The 20374-nt window shown below is 36.9% G+C and overlaps 1 protein-coding gene across 6 annotated transcripts in view; it reads right to left on the bottom strand.

Moving 5' to 3' along the window:
- Positions 1-20374, bottom strand: part of FOXK2 (forkhead box K2) — a 58061-nt gene that overhangs the window by 24469 nt on the left and 13218 nt on the right. For all 6 annotated transcript variants that reach the window (XR_008579738.1, XR_008579735.1, XR_008579736.1 and 3 more), the window contains exon 2: positions 260-454. Coding sequence is in view for 2 of the 6 variants with exons in the window: in XM_054846525.1 (XP_054702500.1) it covers positions 260-454 (195 nt within the window). In the remaining 4 variants the exon portion in view is untranslated. The remainder of the gene's footprint in view (positions 1-259; positions 455-20374) is intronic.

Below are 20374 nucleotides of genomic sequence, written 5' to 3'. Positions count from 1 at the left end.
TATATGCTCCCTTGCCATTCTAATAATGCCAGGCTCCTGAGTAAACTGTTACACATTTAACATGTTAAATTTGAATGTTAAAGGCTGCTCATGCAACTATCTCAGTAGTTAGCAGAATGATCGTTTTTTCCAAGGCAGGTAATGCTAAGCTTCAACTAAACTTTTACGACAAAAGCAAAACTCTTAAAACGAATTGGACAGTTGTCTTGATGTCTGTACCCATACATTGCCTTATATCCAATCTGCAGGGTTTAAATACCTGATAGTTCCTGTGGGAGAAGGGAGAGGGCTGATCAGGTGAGCCATGTTGTCTGGAATGTTTATTGTTAAGGGAGAGATCTGGGGTTGCACAGGCTTCACTGGGGACTCCGGGGCCTCCTGTTTTTCTCTCTTTTCATTGGACAGAGCTGTGAATGTTATCTTGATGTTTGTGCTGGGAAACCTGAAAGTACAGCTGAAAAGTAAAAAACAAATATATAAGCCACTTGTTTACAGAATGTAAGATTTTCTGCTAACTTGCACGTTATCACCTAACCTTATTTAAAAATAAAAAGGTACAGTATCTTATGTAATTACCTGTAACCGTCTTCATTTTACAGAACATACAGAAAGATCAATGTGACCAGAAAAGGATCCCCAAGCAAGCAACTTTAAAATTTGGAAAGAAACATAAGCAAGTGCAATTCTTTGTAACAAGGGCAGTTTATGTGGCGTCTCTAAATTTCTTGAGGTTCACCCTGATCCTGCAACTATGCTTAAAAGAAGTACTATTTTGAAGACAAAAGGCTATTATTTTATGATGCCAAAGAACGGATTCAGCAAATGAACAAGTAGGTCCATGATATCAAAATTAATCAGGAGCATAAATGTTGGCCAATTTGAGGTGTACTCAGTTTCATAGACAGGTCTAATTAAAAGATTTGGTTTGTCTTAAAATACTTACTAAACACATATGAGTCCTAATTCTGATCATTTACAGAGTATATTGCTGTTGTCGTACTACATCAGAATATCTTATTTCAGAGTTGAATTTAAGAGCCAATTTCAGTAAATTGCCCATTTTCATAAATTACCAAAGACCGCATGCCCAAATTTAAAGACTAATGATAAATTAACAATGTGCAATTGTTTAAAAAATTTGGAAAATAAAATACAATGAGTGCACCTCTGAGCATTTTTCTTTCTACATCTCTGTATATAGCACTTGGAAGTTAACCCAATTAAACTGAACATGCTATTTATAACTTCTCAGTAAATAAACAGATTGAGCAAACAAGAAACTTAATTTTCTCTCAACAAAAGCATCTATAAAAATACAGTTCAAATAACTTTACTACCTCTTCTTTCAAGCTGTTAGACTACACTCAGCACTAAACCCACAATTATATTTACACACCTCTTCCACATGATGAAAAGGACTTTCCAACGACACAATACCCAGAAACAAACCTTAGAAAAGGTGTGGGGGTTTTTTAAAGTGTTTTTAGGTAGATCTAGTTTAGTAAAGAAAGGAAACAACTGCATGCTGGAACAGGCCTAAGAAACATAGCTATGAATGCAAGATACAGACTGTAAACAAAAGCGATCATTTCTCTGGAAAAACATATTAAACATAAAAGTGATGTAAGAACTGGAAGGAACACTCAGTTGTGGAGTAACCTTAAAAACACTAACTCTCATGAGTTTTGTGTTTTATTTCTTAAAATTATTCTAAGGATATTTATAGAACAAAGACGACATTTGATTTTCACTATGTTTCTTGCCACATGCACCACAGTGATTCTTTTTTCTTACAATACACACCCAAGGATGAGGAAAAAGAAAAAGAATCAACAATGACCTTCCTTTTCTCTCAGTCTTACTTCTCAGTATGGACCATGTCCGAATTTAACAGACGACCTATTTCTGAAACACGCTCTATGTACTAAATTAGGAACAGAATCTATGCCAAAAAACTGCACAGGCATTTCAGCAAGAAAGTTAAATGGACCGATTTCTGGGTTGGTTTGTGCTTTTTATTTTACTTTTTTGGGTTTTTTTTTTTAATATCTTCAGTAACGACCCATTTTGCTTTTTCCAATAGAAAGTATTTTTTGCCTATATTGTTTTAGTGACAATTGAAAGAGGTCTCAACTGTTCTGCTAATAAAAATGTTTTCTACACATTTCAGTTAATCAGCAATAATGACAACACTACTCCTCAAGTGTATGCAGAGAGGGTAGCCAAAGGCGTCCTTTTTGCTAAAGATTAAATAAAAATCCCTGTGAGAAACTGAACAACAATATGTTTGACACAGAGACAGGTTTAAATTTTAGTCTCCTGCTCTACATATTTTATGAGGCTATTCCATACCTGCAAATTTAACTTAATGCTTTTCAGACCAAACTTATTTCAACTTAAGAAAAATGCAGGAACAACTGGATATAGCTTTAGATGCTCAATCACTAGTTAGATTTCTTATTTCCTAGTTAAAAAAAAAAAAACAAACCAGTACCTAATAATGAGCAACCAGAGTCCTACAGTGCTGGGGTAGGGTAAGGATGAGGAGGAGGAGGATCTTTACAACGCAGACACAAGTACCAGAAATATGGAAACACATAAAATGTATACTCAACAATTCCTCCAATATTCCATGTCAGTATGCATATTAAAACATCTCCCTTCTTACACTATTGCACTGCCTTAAGGCAGTATCTGCCCTGTGGGCATCTTTTGCAAAGAAGGTAAGCGCAGCTTACTCAGATAAGACTAAAGCACAGATTTCAAAGTATAGCAGAGACGTGGTGCTCTCTAATGTCGCTCAAGTTCAGGGGGAAAAAAAACCCAAAGAAAAAACACCCCCAAAACCAGGAGTTTTGACTAATCAAAGGTACTGCATAGGTCAGAAATGTGCCAAACAAACTCTGAACTTACAGTCAGGAACCCTATTAAAACCTAAAGGTGTTACTGTTATAGTTTACATCATTTCACATGCTGAGCTTGAAAGGATGCCGTTATTAAGGAAGACACAATATACTTACAAATCACTATCTGGTTAGAACATGCAAACACCTGAATATTATCAAAAGACTACATCTGTCAATTGATTCATATTTGTAAACAGAGGGGGTTTTTAAATGGAAGTATATTTTTTATAGCAGGAATTCAGCCAAAAAGCAGAATAAAGAGTGTATATTAACCAACAGATTTTCTGAATAAATTGCATTAACGCAAATGTATTACATTTACTTTCAAAAATCCAAGTAAGAAACATGTTCTAATTTGATCAGAATCAAGTTGGTTTTGGCATATTCTTTAGTTATACAACAAACTAAACAAAAACTACAGCAGACCCAGAGGGAGAGACCTGATCAAACATTTAGTCTACAGCAAGCTGAATTTGATTTTACTCACTGTTTAAAGTGTTTACAATAGCTTCATGATGTGCCACCACAGGACAGTTGCTATAGAAGAAACTCATCCATACAACCCACTTAAAAAAAAAAAAAGGAAAGGAAAAAAAAGAGTCGTTTTGCAAGCTGCCACTCTATACCTCATCTACTCAACTAATTACCATTCACCTTTTATAGGGTGATGCCATTCAAAATCAAAATGGAGTCACCAAGATTGATCCAACAGATTCCTAAAACCAAATGTTTATAAAACATCCATGTTTAAAGTGAAATGAAAAGTTGGTATCTGTTGGGTATCTAAGTGATGAAAACAAACAGCACTACTTAACTGATGTGACGGTGTTGTATTTCATGTATTTCAAACAGCTATTATTCACAGTATCCACACTTCGATAATTTTGTACACCTATTGATTATGACAAGCACTTGCATTGCGCTTTCTACAGAGCATCACACAGGAGGACAGACAGCGTACGATCTAGGAAACTGCAGCACATGTCACAACCAAAATGCAACTCATGATTCTAATCTTTTTTTAAAAGTTCATTCTGGGTTGACTACTGGAAAACAGACAAGCATCCTCAAATCATTTCAACCTATTCCCTAGAAAACTCTTACTATCTCTACAGCTCCCAGCAAAACAGAGATGTGCTAATGCGAGCACTACCTCTAAAGAGTTTAGCAACTTTGTAGGGTGCCAGGTAAGTGTCTTGTGGGAAAACATGCAAAGTCTAGTTTTGTCACATCTGTATTTCTAATATTTTCTCACTTCCCCATAGCAGTTCTATCTGTACTGCAGGGAAAAGCTAATTATACACTTGTAATTCTGCCTATATGAAAATACCATCTGACTGAAAATGAGGAATTCTATCCTGCCTCCATCTGAGGAGCCAAAACACAGAAGTAGGAATTCATTTTCCTCCCTGTACATAAACCATGCTATGACACTCAGTGCCTCAGTATCCTTTGAATTATTAGATTTTAACTGTCTTTTAAGAACCAAGACAGAAATTGGACAAATGATGCTATTTGTACTTCCTTCTCCTCCCCTATTTTGATTGGCGAACTAACAAAAAACCATGGAAATCACCGCACTTCTACATATGTCCTCCCTTCCACAGAAGGGAGATTTTAAACTAATCCCTTTTCTAATTCCTCTTACCTACCTACCCACAGTCTTTCCCCATCACTCCATTAAAAATGATCCTCACAGCCAATTAATTTATTTATACTTCTGGTAGAAGACATACACACACTTTGAAGCTTAAGTCACCAGTAAGATACTACAGTGCACATTTCCAGGTCCACTTTTGATTTAATTGTATTTTAAAACTCATGCAAAAATTACTTTTTTACATCATTCAGATAGAACCACAGAGAAATTGAGATTGGAAGGGACCTCTGAAGGTCTCTAGCCCAATCTTCTGCTCAAAGCAGGGCTAACTTCCAAGTCAGACCAGGTGGCTCAGGGCTTTGTCTAATCAAATTTTGAAGCCTTCCAAGGATAGAGTTGGGCAATTCATTCCTGTAATTAGCCACTTAACAGCAAAGGGTTTTTCCTCATTGGTCCAGGTACAATTCCTTAGTTGCAACTTGCTACAGCTGCTTGTCCTCAAACCGTGAGCCTCTCAGCACAGCCTGGCTCCATCTCCTCTACGGCCAGCCTTTAGGCAGAGGAAAACTGCAATTAGATCCACCAGTGGGCTTCTCCAGGAGGGGCGGGGGGGAATAACCTCTCCTCATATGCCGTATGTGCCAGTTCTCTAAGCATCTCAGCAGCCCTTCCCTCACCTCTCCAGTTTGTCATCAGTTTTGTTTGTATGGGGGCCCCAAAACCAGACACCATTACTGCCCAGTACAAGGCCAGCCTCCATCATCAGAAGGGTGCATTGTTGAAACACGTACAACCTCCCCTCCTCCAGAACCCCACAGTCCTCTGCAGAGCTGCTCCCCAGTCAGTCATTCACAGCCTTTACCCACCCCAGACGCAGGATTTTACGTTTGACTTTGCTGAACATCACACGGTTCCTGTCAGTCGGTTCTGCCGGCTCGTCAGCGTCCCTGTAGTTGACAGCCCTGCCCTCCAGCATACTATCCATTCCCCACCCTCAATCCGGCATTATTTGTCCCACATCCCAGGTCACTGATGAACAGCAGCGCTGACCCCAATTTGACAAGGTTAGAAAGCCACACAAGGCTACCGCTTCCTCTGCATCATTCTACGTAACATCTGTACATGAAACCCAAGACCAGCATGTCAAAAGTGGGCAGCACTCAAGGGTCCATAGGAACACGGTACTTGGAAATTACAATTTCTATCACTTCCTGCTAATGGGTAAATTTCAGAATAAAAGAACAAGGACCACAATTTCATCTTTTCTCTATTTGCTGCTTTATTTATTATTGATTTCATCACAACAGCATATTAGGAAATTAATTATAGATTAAATTAGATCTAGCTATTGTTTTTTAACCAATTTTTAAGTAAGCAAGGCTTAAAAGATGAATCTTGACAAAAATAACTAGAAATACCATGGAGGTAAAAAAAGCTCAAAAAGGTGAAGTACAATTACATATAATTTCCGCCTTTGTAAAGTCTGAGTATTGTGCCTTCATGTCCTGAGGAAAAGGCGCATCTCTAAAGAAAAAGCTGAACTTAAGTTCCCCTCACAGATCAAACTGACACATGCAAAACACTAGGAAACCTGCAAGAAGAGATGCAACTCCATGTCTTGGAGATAACAGAAGTTACTTTCAAGTAACTTGGATAAAAGGAACATTTCCCATACCAAGGAGAAAGCAGCTCCTTCACTCAGTCTTCCCTTTTCCAAAAGAAACATAATTACATTTTCTAACTTCCTCTTCTGAATTTTATACTGAAAGGTTTCTGATTGTTCAACACCAAGAGCAGGCTTGCTAAATTATTCACATCTAGAATTTATTTTTAAGACTTTGGGCTGTGTTTAATTGAACTGCAAGTCAATACTGCAGCCCATTTCCAGAATAGAATCATCATCTTTAGATCCAAACAGAATCAACAAAATCAAAACTTATTAATAAAATAAATTGAACTGAGCCACTTCAAAGTAGAGTCAAAATTTTAAGATAACCTTAAAGTACCCAACAGCTAAAAATCTGGGTTTCCAAACTAATAACGAAGGTAGATAGATAAATCCATCCAAAGACTTACAATATTAAATAGCCGTCTGAAACCTCCCACCACTAAATGTTTACTAATGAAGTATAGTTTATTAGAAAAAAATTACACCATTTTTTGTAGTAAACATCTCCTTGACTATTTAAACACAACTGTTCAGAGATGTGTTTTATAAAATCTTTTCTAGGATTACATTAAAAAATGCTGCTGTAAAACTTACTCGTAATAAGAAAAAATGCTAAAAGTATAGGAAATTTTATAATGGATACACTGAAAAAGGGTGATCCAGTATATTATATTACTAATCAGACTATAATTATTTTCTTACTGTCCAAAACAGAGAGAACTTTCTCGATGGGCAATTTTTTATATAGCTCCTTGTTCACCTACATGAGGTATAACTTTGTGCTCCAGTCAAAAATTTTAGCATTAACATTACATTTGTAGAACTTTCTATATTGTTGGTAATAGAAGAAAGGAGTATCCACTTCTCCCTATCAACGGGGGGGGGGGGGGGGGGGGGGCGGCGCACTGGGGGGAATAAAAAAAATTTACTTCTAAAATTTATATTAAAGAAACAAAGCCCAACTCGTCTACTAGCTTTTTTAAAAAGGAAGTTTTTAATACTCTTCTGCTTGCAGTTGACCACACCCTGTGCAGCAATGTGAGAAACTACCCCAGCAGGAACACAGCATCACTTCCTACAAGTACATGTACACATACACATTGTGTTAGGATGGATTCCTCCTCCTCCCTGCCTCCACGGTTTTAAACTAAGTCTTGATTTGGCTAATTTACCATAAATTTACATTCAATTATGTTTGGCCATTACTAGTCAGGACACTTCTAGAGGTTACCCAAAAAGCAACTGCCCTTTAAAAAGTGGCAGCTTTTTCCTCTGGGGAGTGAATCATGACTCGTGTGTTTCCCTTAATTCTCTGTATCCTTTGCAATTGATTTCTGTTGACCAAAGATCAATAGTGGCAAAGCATGTCCTCCACAAACAGAAAATGTGAGGGCTCTATAGCAAGCTTGACCTCCAATACCATAAGGAACAAAACAACCTCAGATTCTTAAACCAGCAATTAGAGTTTTTATTCTGAGCACTAGGCGTACTTTTCACAAGTATCTGTGTGTTTTTTCAGGCGTGCCATCACTGTCTACACAGTGACATAAAGCAGTATGAAAAAGCACCCTGAAGAAAAAGATCACTGATTTATCTATACACTCAGATGTCTTAAGATTCAAAAGCAAAGATCTATGCATCATCAGAAATGATGAAATATTGCTGTAGCCTCATGTTAATTCAAGTTGGCCAACAAAACCCTTATAGCAAATTCTAAGCAAAGGCTGGAAAGATGATCTAGTTGTAAATGAATGGCTCCCCCATAGGAAACCTAGGTTACGTACTTCCCCACTCATGTCTTAGCAAATGCATAGGAAGTATGTAAAGTTGTTGGCATTCATTACAGGAATGGTGCTAACCCGCTTTCAGAAGGATCTGGAACAAGCCTGTCTGCGTCAAAAAATGATCCTATGACAACAGAATACTGATGATGACAACAGGAACATTCCTGAACCACTAGCAGCAAATACAAACTGAGTAATAAACACATGTTCTTGTTTGAAATGGTGTTGAATTCCTCCTTCACACTTCGAAAGCTAACTTCATAAGAAACAATGCATTTTTAACCCTGTGTTCACAACAGTTTCTATAAGAGTATTCAAGAGCCGAGACTGAAAAAGAAGTCTCCTGAAGTTGTTCAACTACAGCAAATTTTGCTGCAAATGTAAATGATTCTACTAACAACTTAAAGCTGATCTCACCCCTCTCCCCTGCATTATTATGCTACAGAAACAAGCATTAACAAAAGTGCTATTACAAATTTTCAAAGGTTCTTGGTTTTAGCAGTCAGACATTTCATTTTCTTTATATACCAACCACACAAATATTGGTATTGATCATCAGCAAAAACATTTAGGTTATCCTACAGTCATGGAAATGTGCTATGGTTAATTAAAAAGACATATCTCATATTCACAAATACCCACTGCATTCTCCTCTTTTCTTAAAGGGTAAAGTATTTAAACCAGCAAGGAAGGGGGGGGGAAGAAAACAACCCCAAAACCTAAAGAAATTCAATACAGTAGCCCTGCACAGGCTGCAGGAGCGGAGAAAGAAATTGGCCCGCAGGCAAGAATGTAGGCAGCAGTTACTGTAGAAACCAAGCTCTTCGTTGCTTTTCTCTAAGCAAAAGAAAGACACAAAAGAGCTGGAAAACAGCGATCGATGGGAAGCAGCTTATAAAGCTGCTTGTCACATCTGCTGCAGGAAAACCAGACACTAATTCATTAAAACTGCTCATGTAATGCCTCTGGAATTTGAGGCTCCCCAGCCTGTGAATACAAAAGAAACTCCGCCTATGGAAACACTGCATTTTCGGGTATTTAGCATCTCTGTACACAAAAGCCATACGCAGAGTCAGGTTGTGTGGTCTCTATCCCTAAATTTTGTTCTAAACTATAAAAACAAATTAAAATTTGTCCAAAAGATTGTGTGCCTCTATGTTTGACAAATTTCAAATAGCTGTTTCGAGTCCCAACAGAGCATACATAACTCTATAATACAATAGTTTCCTGTTTAAAAAACAGAAACAAAACACTTGCAACAGGAAAGTAAAAATCAATCATCATTTCTTCTTCCTTCCAGATAACTGCATTTAACAATGGTTTCCAATTATCAAATATGCAAGCTCAAACATTCACCATGACAGTAAATACCATTCAAAAATTCTTCATAACACATACGATTTACAATCATAGCTGAGCTGAAGTAGACAAACCAAAACCACTATATGCTGTATTACCAAGTTGGCTAGTTACAGAGGTGCCTGGCATTTTACCCTCAGTTATGGGGGACTCACCAGGATGCAAAAGTTCATACAGAAACACTGAAGTTATAATAATATTATTCAGTGCTAAATAAAAAGCTATCAGCAAACCAAACAAAACTGCTTAGAGCCAAACATACAGCACTTGGCATTTTACTATTCCTTACAATTAAAACAGTAGGGGGAAGTACAGTGAACAAGTGCTGTCATGATGTGTTTTGACGCAAGCATAATCATAAAAAAAGCACTTATGACTCACACATTTACTTTAGTAACAAAAGACTTATTACCTCATCAGACTTGCATTCTATTGCAAAATTATGCCAAAACTCCCTAATCATTACCAAAAGAACAGCTACCCACAGAGGCAAGGCTTCACAGAGAAAAACATTATTCCTGAATCAAGGAAGCAGAGTTTATTTCAGATGGGCTTTTCAAGACAGAACTCTGCATCCGAGAGAAGAACAGGCCTTTTATTTCACACAGAAATCCATGACTAACTCAGGCCATTGAAGAGTGACAAAAACTGCTTCCTACCAACTCTAATTTTGAGTAGACAGCAGTGTTTAATTTCCCCCTTAAATCTGCCTGTCTGGTCAAAGAACAGACTTTTTCAGACTCCTCTCAAAAAGCTATGGGCATTAATTACATTCCACAATTACCTACCTAAAGGTGTTTGATGTCCAAGAGCCATTCCATATTTGCTTCACTTTGGTGATGTTGCTGGGCTGGGTATCTCAACGGAAATCAAGATTTTATATTATATTCTGAGACAATTTTTTTAACCAACTGTACTCTGCAGAATGTTTGTTCAAACCAGTTTTCAATTCTTCTATTTGCGAATTTCTAACACTTTTCTAGTGAAGGTGCAGACTCTCTTGAAATTTTGTATGCGTGGACTGCTCCACAGCGTACACAAACTTACTTTCCTTAATCACTTGTGTGGGCACTCAAGAACCAATCAAGACCCCAAAGAGTCTGAAAGGCCGCAAAGCAAAACAACTATTTAATGTACAACAAACACATTGTTATTGGAAAATATTCCTCAAGAAGCACTCCTCTTGAGCTACTCTTCTAAGACCATGCCAAGTTCTCAAATCATCAGCAGTTGTAAGGAGCAGCAGTAAACTGCAGAAGGATAAAAATGAATGAAAATAACAAACGTGATTTAACAAGTCAGATAGCCACGCAAGTGGAAGTACGTCCAGGAATAAAAAAAATAGACTAAATACAAGTCTTCATCAGAATGTACATTAACTATTGTCACTGTAACGATAAAGGAACAACAGTATGGAAAAAGAAAAGGGTATAGCACGCAAGTGTAAACCTGTGCCTGTATTAGTCATCTGTCTTTATAGTGAGTGAAAATAACAGACACTGAATGGCGTACGTCCAATAGAAGGGAAAAGCCTAGATTGGTTTGGAGAAATCAGGTCTAGGGATGCCTGGTTTTCATGGAATTTAAAGGGAGTCTAGGCGTAGACACACACACACACTCTCACACACACATACATCTCAATAGTAAGCAAAATGGAACCCACTCCAAACAACATCTAGTAAAGTAATGAAAAATATAAGCCAAGATTCCTGAAGCATAGGTATCAACCAGGCTCTTAGCAATAAAAGCTTGGTCTTGGGGATGGTTTCATAGGATACAGCAAAGTGACAGCTCAGCACTGCCAACTGGGATAGGCTCTTTCCTGCCTCTTGCACCAATTCTGTCCCCAGCCACACTCCAACTACCTGCTAGCAGGAGCTGCTGCTATCACCAGCTAATTTAGTAATTCAGCAGAAAACACCTCTAGCCAAAATGCAGAGGTTTGCTGGGTTTACTAAGTTTAAGTCATCTCGAGGTCTAATCTCTCTTCAAAAAGGTAAAGTAAAACCATCGTGACACCTTGATTTAGAAGCTGTGTTGTACATACTACATAAAAAATGTTTTATTAAGCGACTATTCTAACCATTCTCTTTGAAAGGTTAAAATTTGAACTAATACAGAAGAATAAGCTTCCAGAAGTTACTAGTCACAAAAGAAAGTGCTGAACTCCATTTGTAAACAAGAGTGCATATTCAATGCTTTTCAAGAGAATAAAGTTTGGTGAACTTGGGACATTTTAGCCTGACCAAGAAAGTCAGTATTTTGACTGCAGATACTGTTAACAGAATGGATTATGGCCACTTAAGTCAAGCATTCCTCACAAAACTTGTACTGCTCTAAAGATGTACACATACTAGAAACTACACTAGGTATAAAAATTGTCAGAGTAATGGCAATTATGTGTCATGTATTAGTAAACAGTTAAGACCTTTACATGTTCCCATACATACTACTTTCAAGATCTCAACTACAATTGAAAAAAACCACACTGCTCTGCATTTCTGTAACATCTTTGATTAGAAAACACTGAAGTATTGAACACAGACCAGCATGACACATTAGATCCAATGTTCTTTGCAGTCCTAGGCACACCGAAGTTTAGGGATAGTAGCATTCACACAGAACAGTGTATGTAAGAAAGTATGGAGCTCTGGCAAAAATGGATCCAATAGTCCCCAAAAACAGGGAGAGTGGAGGCAAGTCATAAAGGGAGAGAACTAAGGTGTGTAGACTGCAGACAAAGCCACTTCAAAACCCAAGGAATTAATTTTAAAAGGCAAGGCATAACTCCTGATAAAAAGTGCTAGAAAAGAGCACTGAATTTCATCATCTCCCCCTGCCTCCGCCCATGAAGTATTATCCCCATTTTTAAGAACAGATTAAACAGATTTGTGACTTGGCCAAGTCATTTTGGCAACACTCAATCTTTGTTTAAACCACTGGATCATCACTTAAGTCTTCCTTCTCCTACAACCACTTTAAGAGCCAGAACACCAGGTGAAGCACACATCTTCAATAAAAGGGAGACTATTTAATTAAATAACACTGAAGTATTTCAACCAGTTTGTTGCACAGGAGTAGCTGCTTAAGGAACAAAAAAGTAGTGGCTGTGAAGCCTACATGGCAAAAAGTAAAACATGCACATGTATCTTAAGTAATATATCATGTCCTCCCAAACAGAGCTAAAGGAATTTTCCTTTCACCAGCCCTTTACTATTACACCATGAAATCTGCACATTAAATGCACACATTCCAATTAAAATCTATACAGTTATATACTGAAGAATTTGAAGATGTTAAGCTACACAAATATCATTTTCTATGCATCTATGAGAAGCAGGACTACTTTTTTCCATTATCAAACAGAAAAAAATTAAAACAGTATTTCAAGTAGTTTAAAAACAAAAACAAATTAGAAAAAGCTAAAATTTATATCCTAAATATTGAAAAATATCTGGGGAAAAGGACTCTTCGTATGCTTTCCTTTAGTAATAAATAAGAGTTCCTTATCCAAGATGACAAATAGTTGTCAAACGACTAAAACTGTTACTCATTCATGTCTCTTACTTGGACCAGTGCAGAAGAACTTGCAAACATCCTAGCAACACAAAGCTGGAGGTGCTGAAAAGTAAGAGTAGGTCCTACCTGTTTGCAATACTGAGGTACTTACTTTAATTTTGTTTATCTATGTTATACCTGCTATCTTTAATTAATCATACTCCTACATTGCCCTATACCAATGTAATGAAATTGCAAGAACTTTCACTGGCCAAAAAAAGCCAGATTACTACATTTTTTTGCAATAATCAAACTATTTTGGAGAGGGAAATATATGGCAAGTACCATCTTCACTTTTCATTTCTTGTCCTATTTAAATAAGGTGCATTGCTGTACACTATTCAACTTATTTTTACTTTAACTGCATTCCTACAGACAGGCAGCAGAGTTCACAGTTACTGGATCGATCCCATACAACAAAGAACGCTCTATGGGAGGGTAACAACAAAAAGCATGTAGTTTGCTGTGTAAACCAAACCCAATCTGATATTTTCTGATACTAAACCAACCATGTCTTAAGAGTGGTTTCTTCTGGTTTAGCTTCAAATTCCAGACCTTTTAAAAATTATTATTCTGTGATTTAACTTTTCCAGACCACTAAATTTTCTAAAAAACAGAACATCAAAATGGAAAAAACTGGTCCCAGTACATAACGCACTATTTCACTCTACATCACTCTGCTTTAAACTCTGGTCCTTCTTTTGAGATACGCTTGAGCCAAACCAACTTTGTAGGTAGTAACTGACACAATATTAAGTCTTCCAGAATAAAGATTAATGTTGAGTCCAGTCTTCTCTTCCTCCTGTGCAGCCAAATTATTACATTTAAGTTTATAAAATGCTTTAAAATGCTGAAAAAAGCAAGCTGCAATCAACTTCAAACAGGTTCTTGTACAGCTACAGAGCTGAACTGCTCAAACAATTAGAATTCCCTCAATGAGCAGAAATTTGCAAAGCTTTCCTAGATAGATATAAATAGACACATAAAGCAATGTGTCTTACTTTCACCTCCCTCAAAAGGAAAGTGACATTTGTTCAAGTTAGGCTTCCCCACCTTATTAACGGAGCATCATTCTTCCCTGAATGGGGCTGTCAAAAATGTCATATAAAAAAGCCCCCAAATTATTGATTAATAACTCCCCACATATCTATCTGCTGGACCTTCCCTGTATCAGAAGACTATTTGCTGTAACTATTTAATTTCTGTCATGCATAAGTACCGATTGTTAGGAAATCACAAATTTCGGTAGTGAAATCTGAATCGAGGCTTGCATATTTAATAACAATTTCATCAGTCATGTGGTTTCTTCAAAATTCTGCTGCAGAATCCACTTGTATAGCAAAGCTGAAAAGATGCAAATGAGTTCCATGCATACGCTACTGCATAAAAAAAGAACTGCAGACGCTAACTTTCACAATACTTAAATTAACATGTTTCTATTTAGACTTGAAAACCAACCAATATTTGGAAGATTCAAATTTGCAGAAAGATGTATTATGTTGAAATGAAATGTTAATCCCTAGCTACAGAAAGCTTTTCCTAATTTCAACACATGTGGAAAGCATTATACTATACTTCTCCAATTATGACCAAAAAACCCTTTTATCTTGATAATTTATTTTTTTTAAATCCATATGTTAGTACAGGAAGCATCATAAAAATGTGTCATTTACCATAATATCCAAGGTGGCCCCTAAGTTAAAGTTGTTATAAATACAGAAGTAGCAACAAATACTACTACTATTTGGAGCCTATTTCCCTCATTTTTAACTCATATATCAAATTATTTTATAATCTTAAAAACACTCATCTGGAAAGACTAACATTTCTGGTTTTAAATTCTATTTAAAAAAATCAAAGCAAAAATGGAGAAGAGAAGATTAAAATATGAAGATCTAAGAGACATTTTAACAATTCTAGAGGGCATAACAATGGCCTTATCCATACTTTGATAACATGTACACTTTTCCAGTACATAGAGAACAATGTACAGGCTTTAAGTCAGAAAAGCTAAAAAATAAGATAATTGACACCTTAGATGATTAAAAATCTGTATAAAACTATAGTTTTAACATCCTTCTCCCAAAAAAGAAAGAATCAAGATTTTTTTTCTCCACATACTACAAATTTTTCATTAAATGTTAACTTTAATGCATAAGTTAGTTTGTCATCATTTTTAGAAAGAGTCAAAAAGGTTCACTAGGTATTTTTAATCTACTGATCCTTTAATCATCATCAGGAATCACATCACGAAGACCTCAAGAGCACTAATTAGTTCAGTTACAAAATTATATCTTACAATCAGTTTTGCTCTCTCTCCTGAGAAAACAAGAGTCGGTTTATATGAAAGTGTTACAAGATTCAGTGACTCTTCCATAAGAACTGCAAAGGCAATGAGACAGGACACCATCATCGGACGCAGAAAGCTTGAAATGCGACATGAAACTCTTAAACACTTCGTTACTGCTCAAAAAACACAACACTTAACAGAGACTACCATAAGCTAGTTATCAAATATCTGTGTTTGAACATATTTCTGTGGTGAAGTGCAAAATGAGGACCATCAATCATACGAACATTTTGGAAACTACTAAAAATAGTACAAGCGCAGTTTTGTTGCTTTTCCTGTCCAACTTCACTGTCCACGGTGGTCACCTTTTACTTTCTTTTTTCTTTCTTCTTCTGAGGTATGTGGATAGCATCTCTGACTATGAGCTTACACTCCTTGCAGAACAAGTGTCCAGAAACATTATGTAGCTTTTTTTTGCCCATGGAGTAGGAGGCCAGGGACTTTTTTGCTAAGTATACGGCTTGTTAGGACCCTCAGTGAACTGATTCAGCTCACTACTGCAGCATCGACTAACCGAGCAAAACAAAATTTTTAAGAGGAAAGTAGTATTCTCTGGGGCTAGTGAGAGAACCGGCTAACAGGGGACCTAATGGTGCCAGAGCCAGTGAAGGGGGCCGGCTGAATGCTGGAGCCAGGATCAGGAATTAGAAAGAACAACCAAAACCTTTCAAGGACAGAGAACTTTTAGATCAGCTCAAATGCCGATAAAACTGCTACGTAAGATATTCTGAAGACACTTTATGAATCTTATTAATTTCTTCCCATCTGGTAATGGAAAAAACTGCACTTCTGACTGGACAGAAAACTAATCCCGAGCCTGCCTCTCTCCTCCTCTTCCAAGGGATTGTTTTTCAGGCCCACTAGTAAACTAATCTGACTTGAGCACACAATGTGAACACCAGAGCTAACATACAGGACAGAACAGGGTGGTTCTTTCAGCTCTAACTCCCAATTAGCTTGTTTTAACTAACCTTGAAACCAAAAGGTTAGTTACAGTTTATCTTCACAGCCTGAACCTTCTATACAGGTATGCTTAAAACAATGTGAGTGCTGTTCATGTTGTAATAAAACTGTACTACTGTATAAATCTAATGTGAAGATTACAAAAAATCTCTTTTAAAAACAGGAACAAGGAGAAAGATACTTTCAATTACTGCAAATGCTTGGAAAAAAAATAAAGTTTACCAATACACTTAATATGAGAAGCAAAAGCCTTCTGTAAGAGCGTATCATTTAATTCAATGCACTGTTTCAGGAGAAAACTGAATTTAAGAGAATAATCTATACAAAGAAGTATGCAATGTTAAACATGTTACCAGCAGTACACAAAAATAATTAGAGGTGATACACTACATTCTGAAAAGCTCACCAAGTCAAATTAATTCTCTGTCAAGCCTGACCCCATCAGAGAGGTAATACTCCCTAAAATGTTATAAAACGCACTGCAAAGATACAATGTATTTGTATGTACATTAAAGTTTTATTTACTGTTGCTCCCCAGTGCTCCCCAGACCGTCAGTCCTAATCAGTGCTCGCTCAGACGTTCTGTACCAGTACCCAAAGCACGAAGTTGCTGCAACTGAAGAGTCACAAGAAGTTTGTAAACTTGAGCTGTAATCAAAAATGGTTTTAAAGATCAGAACAGGCCTATGGAGTGTATGCTTAACACCATTTATCTAACTAAAGGTGACAAGGGATGAGGGAAAACACCTGCTATTTCACAGATGTTAAACACAACGGTAAAAATTTTACACAAAGAACAGGTATCACCGCTACCTACTGAATATAGACCAAGTCCCAAAAGATTAAGTATAAGGCAATTTTATGTCTTCATTTCAAGTTGAAAATAATCACACTAGTCTCCACAGTTTCAATGACACTACCACATGAGATACCAAGGACCGCACGCTGAAAGAACTAGCACAAAATAGTGGTGGTGGTGATGGTAAACACAGCAGAAAATTTTAGAAATACAGAACCAACAGTGAAAAAACAAAAAAGGGAAAAAAAGGAAACAAAAGGCTCAGTGCTTGACACTGACAGAGGGAAAAAAAACCTCTCAAAAATAAACAGCTTGAAACACAAACTAAATAACTAATGGCCTGCACTGAAGAGGGGGCATGTGCTGGTCATATGTTCGGCGTATGTTATTGGCACCATTCACCAGCATGTTCCATGTTGTAATAGCTTAAACATTTAAATTTGAAATGCGCTGCCTTCAGGGACGACATGATCTGGGCAGCCCTGACGAAATGCACACCACTCAAAATGAATACATGCTAATTTTGGCTTGCAGGTTATTTCTCCATACTCCAAACAATGCTTTGCTTGGCACTAACTTATTTGAAGAGCTTATATTAAATATAACCAGTGGTAGTGTGAAGCAACCTTTAAAACCAATAAACTCAGTTTATGTAAGATTATATAAAATGACTATTGTAGTATCTCTGATTCTTAGAGGCAGTTTTCTGCTTGGATCCATGCTACAGATTATATGTGCATGCATTTAAACTTCAGAACAGCAACATTCTTTGAAGTCATGCACAACCTCTCTATGCGTTCACAGTCTCAAACACAGCAATATATAACATGATGCAGCCCGTTGCCCAGCTGACAATTAAATGCAATGGTGTAGTTTTAAACCTCCAAAACATGGGGGGGGGGGGGGGAATTCAGCTGGAATTCAAATACCTGCTTTCTGTAACTGTCAGCTCTGCCTCCCCACTCTACAGTCATTTCTATTTCTGTGAAAGTTATCCAAGAAAGTTGCTTCTAGAGCTGACACACAGAGATCATTTGAGAAATTTACTACTGTAAGCTAATTTCTGACCATATCAACTTTCTGCATTCAAACCAGTGAATACCATTAGATCTATTTACTTCCTTTTAAATACCCATCCTGTAGTATTTTAATTTTAAACCCCCTAGAGCAATTTCTTTCCTTTGTATTTTTGTATTAAATCATTACCTGCACAAGTCAAATCCTGTCTCCATTTAGAACATCTTTAAGAGGGTTATTCTAATGACTTAAACATGGTGTGAACCATCACAATACAAGTATCTAAGGATCTTTCAGATTTAAAAATAAAAGTCTCCTTCACTCAGTGAAGATTATCAGCCCAACTTGTCACTTTCTTTGTATCAGACACTGTCACTATGTTCTCAGTCAGCAATTTATTTACCACAAAATGTCCCTATAAAAACATAGGGCAGTCATATATATTCTCTTCTTTAAATCTCCTGGGGAAAGTTTGAACAAGTAGCTACCACAAAGACAAAAGCAGGACAAAACTGCATTAGTGTAACACATCCAATAACCAACACTTCCTTAATCAGGGCCCAGGGATCTCCAAGTTGAAATGCAATGTCAGTGCAACAGGCACCCAACCCCCCTGGTACTTACCTGTATTTATCTGAAATTAATTAACCCTAAACTACTCAGACCTTCAAGATAAGAAAGTTAACTGGAAGAACAAGAAAGCCACCTAACTCTACTAATATCAAATGTTGTTGCAAAAAGAAAAAGTAGCAGACACAATAGTTTACTTTAGAGATAAGGGACATAAACACATTTCAGTATAAGAATGGAATCAGAGTATGATGAAAATTACCAAAAAACACATCCTGCCTTCTCAAGTGCCTCCAAACAAAAGGAGGCTTGGGCAACACATTTCTACATTGCCATCTCCCATGCTGATTTCCACAACTGCAGGGTTTTTTTCTTAATTTCAAAAACTGTAGAAAAGCCTAATTTTTACAACCAACATTTCTGATTAAACTACCAAATTCAATTCCTCAGAAACACCTTCCTCAGTCTCTTCTCCCTGTCCACTATCTTGTTATTTGTCCAAGTAATCAAAAATCACACTCACATTATGGTTACTTTGTATTTTATATAATCATGCTTTTAGGCTTTTCAGAGGAAGTTCAATTATTTTATGGCACACTTCTCAGCTACATTCCAGGTAACACAAAGAACACACATACACAAATATGAGTAATGTTTTCTTCAGCTACTACTAAGCCAAAATAACTTTAAAACACTAACTCCAAACTTAAAATTTTTATTGAATTTTATCCTTCTGTTTGAGGGCTGAATTATTTACATTCACATACTGCTTTTTTTCTTTTTTTGCATGGTTTGCATGCTTCTTTTCTTTAAAGGCTTAAAAACACCCATTTTGTTGATAACCTTAGATAATAGTGAATAACCTCACGTAAGATTCCTGGGTACTTACTAGCCCACAGCAGACCAAACTTATTTATAGCTAAGTAGCAAGCTGGGGTTAGTGATCTCTTCCAGGCTCAACAATCTTCCAACCTCAGAATAACCACACCATAAAACAAGCAGGGTTATTTCACTACTGACAGAAAAGTAAACATTTGTGTACTAGGGTGTGCTTGCAGACGGTTGCTCTGGCTGCCTGTACTGCAGTAGACAGTAAAAGCTATTCGCAACAACCCAAAATTTATGAGGGAAATTTAAAATCTTGATCACAAATTGTTTTCAGAATTTAACTTACATCTTTAAAACACACACAGGTGGAAGGATCTGAATTCTTCTCCCAACTGTGAAAGAGGTTTCCCATTTCATCTTCAAACAAGTTTCTTTAACATTTAATTAGTGCCGATTTTTTTTCTATGTGAAACAGGTAACATTCCCTATATCCTATGATGCAGTTAAGGAAAAATTACTATATGAGAAAACAGCACCTGAGCCCACAGAAAAAGCTTCAAAACAGAAAACAGCTAAGAAAAATTTTTTTTTTAAAGTTCTAACAGAATTCTGACAATCTCAGTTATAATGAAGGAAGCTTTGTTACAGAAAGCCTGGACATTCATAGAATTGGATATTCAAGCAAAGACAATAAGTAAAAATTAAACACTTCCAGAAAAGTTTGTTTTGTTGACAGCTTGGTGCTCGCTGTTCCCTCTATCTCACCCCATTCCTCTGCTTTAACCACTCACAAGAACTTGTGCAGTTCAATCAGCTCACAAGAACTTCTGAAGTCACTATGTGATTCTACTGCAACAGCAGCACTCCTCAGAGGCCAGCAGTGCTTCAGGAGCAAAGACAAAAAGGGAAAGGATGCAGCTAGTCGAGAACTAAGTAATGAAACAGGCAAGAAATGATACAGCTTTGTACCA

Source organism: Grus americana, chromosome 18 (genome assembly GCF_028858705.1).
Source record: "Grus americana isolate bGruAme1 chromosome 18, bGruAme1.mat, whole genome shotgun sequence".
NCBI lineage: Eukaryota > Metazoa > Chordata > Aves > Gruiformes > Gruidae > Grus > Grus americana.
The sequence above is the reverse complement of the archived record's forward strand: the minus strand, read 5'-3'. Positions and strand labels throughout refer to the sequence as shown.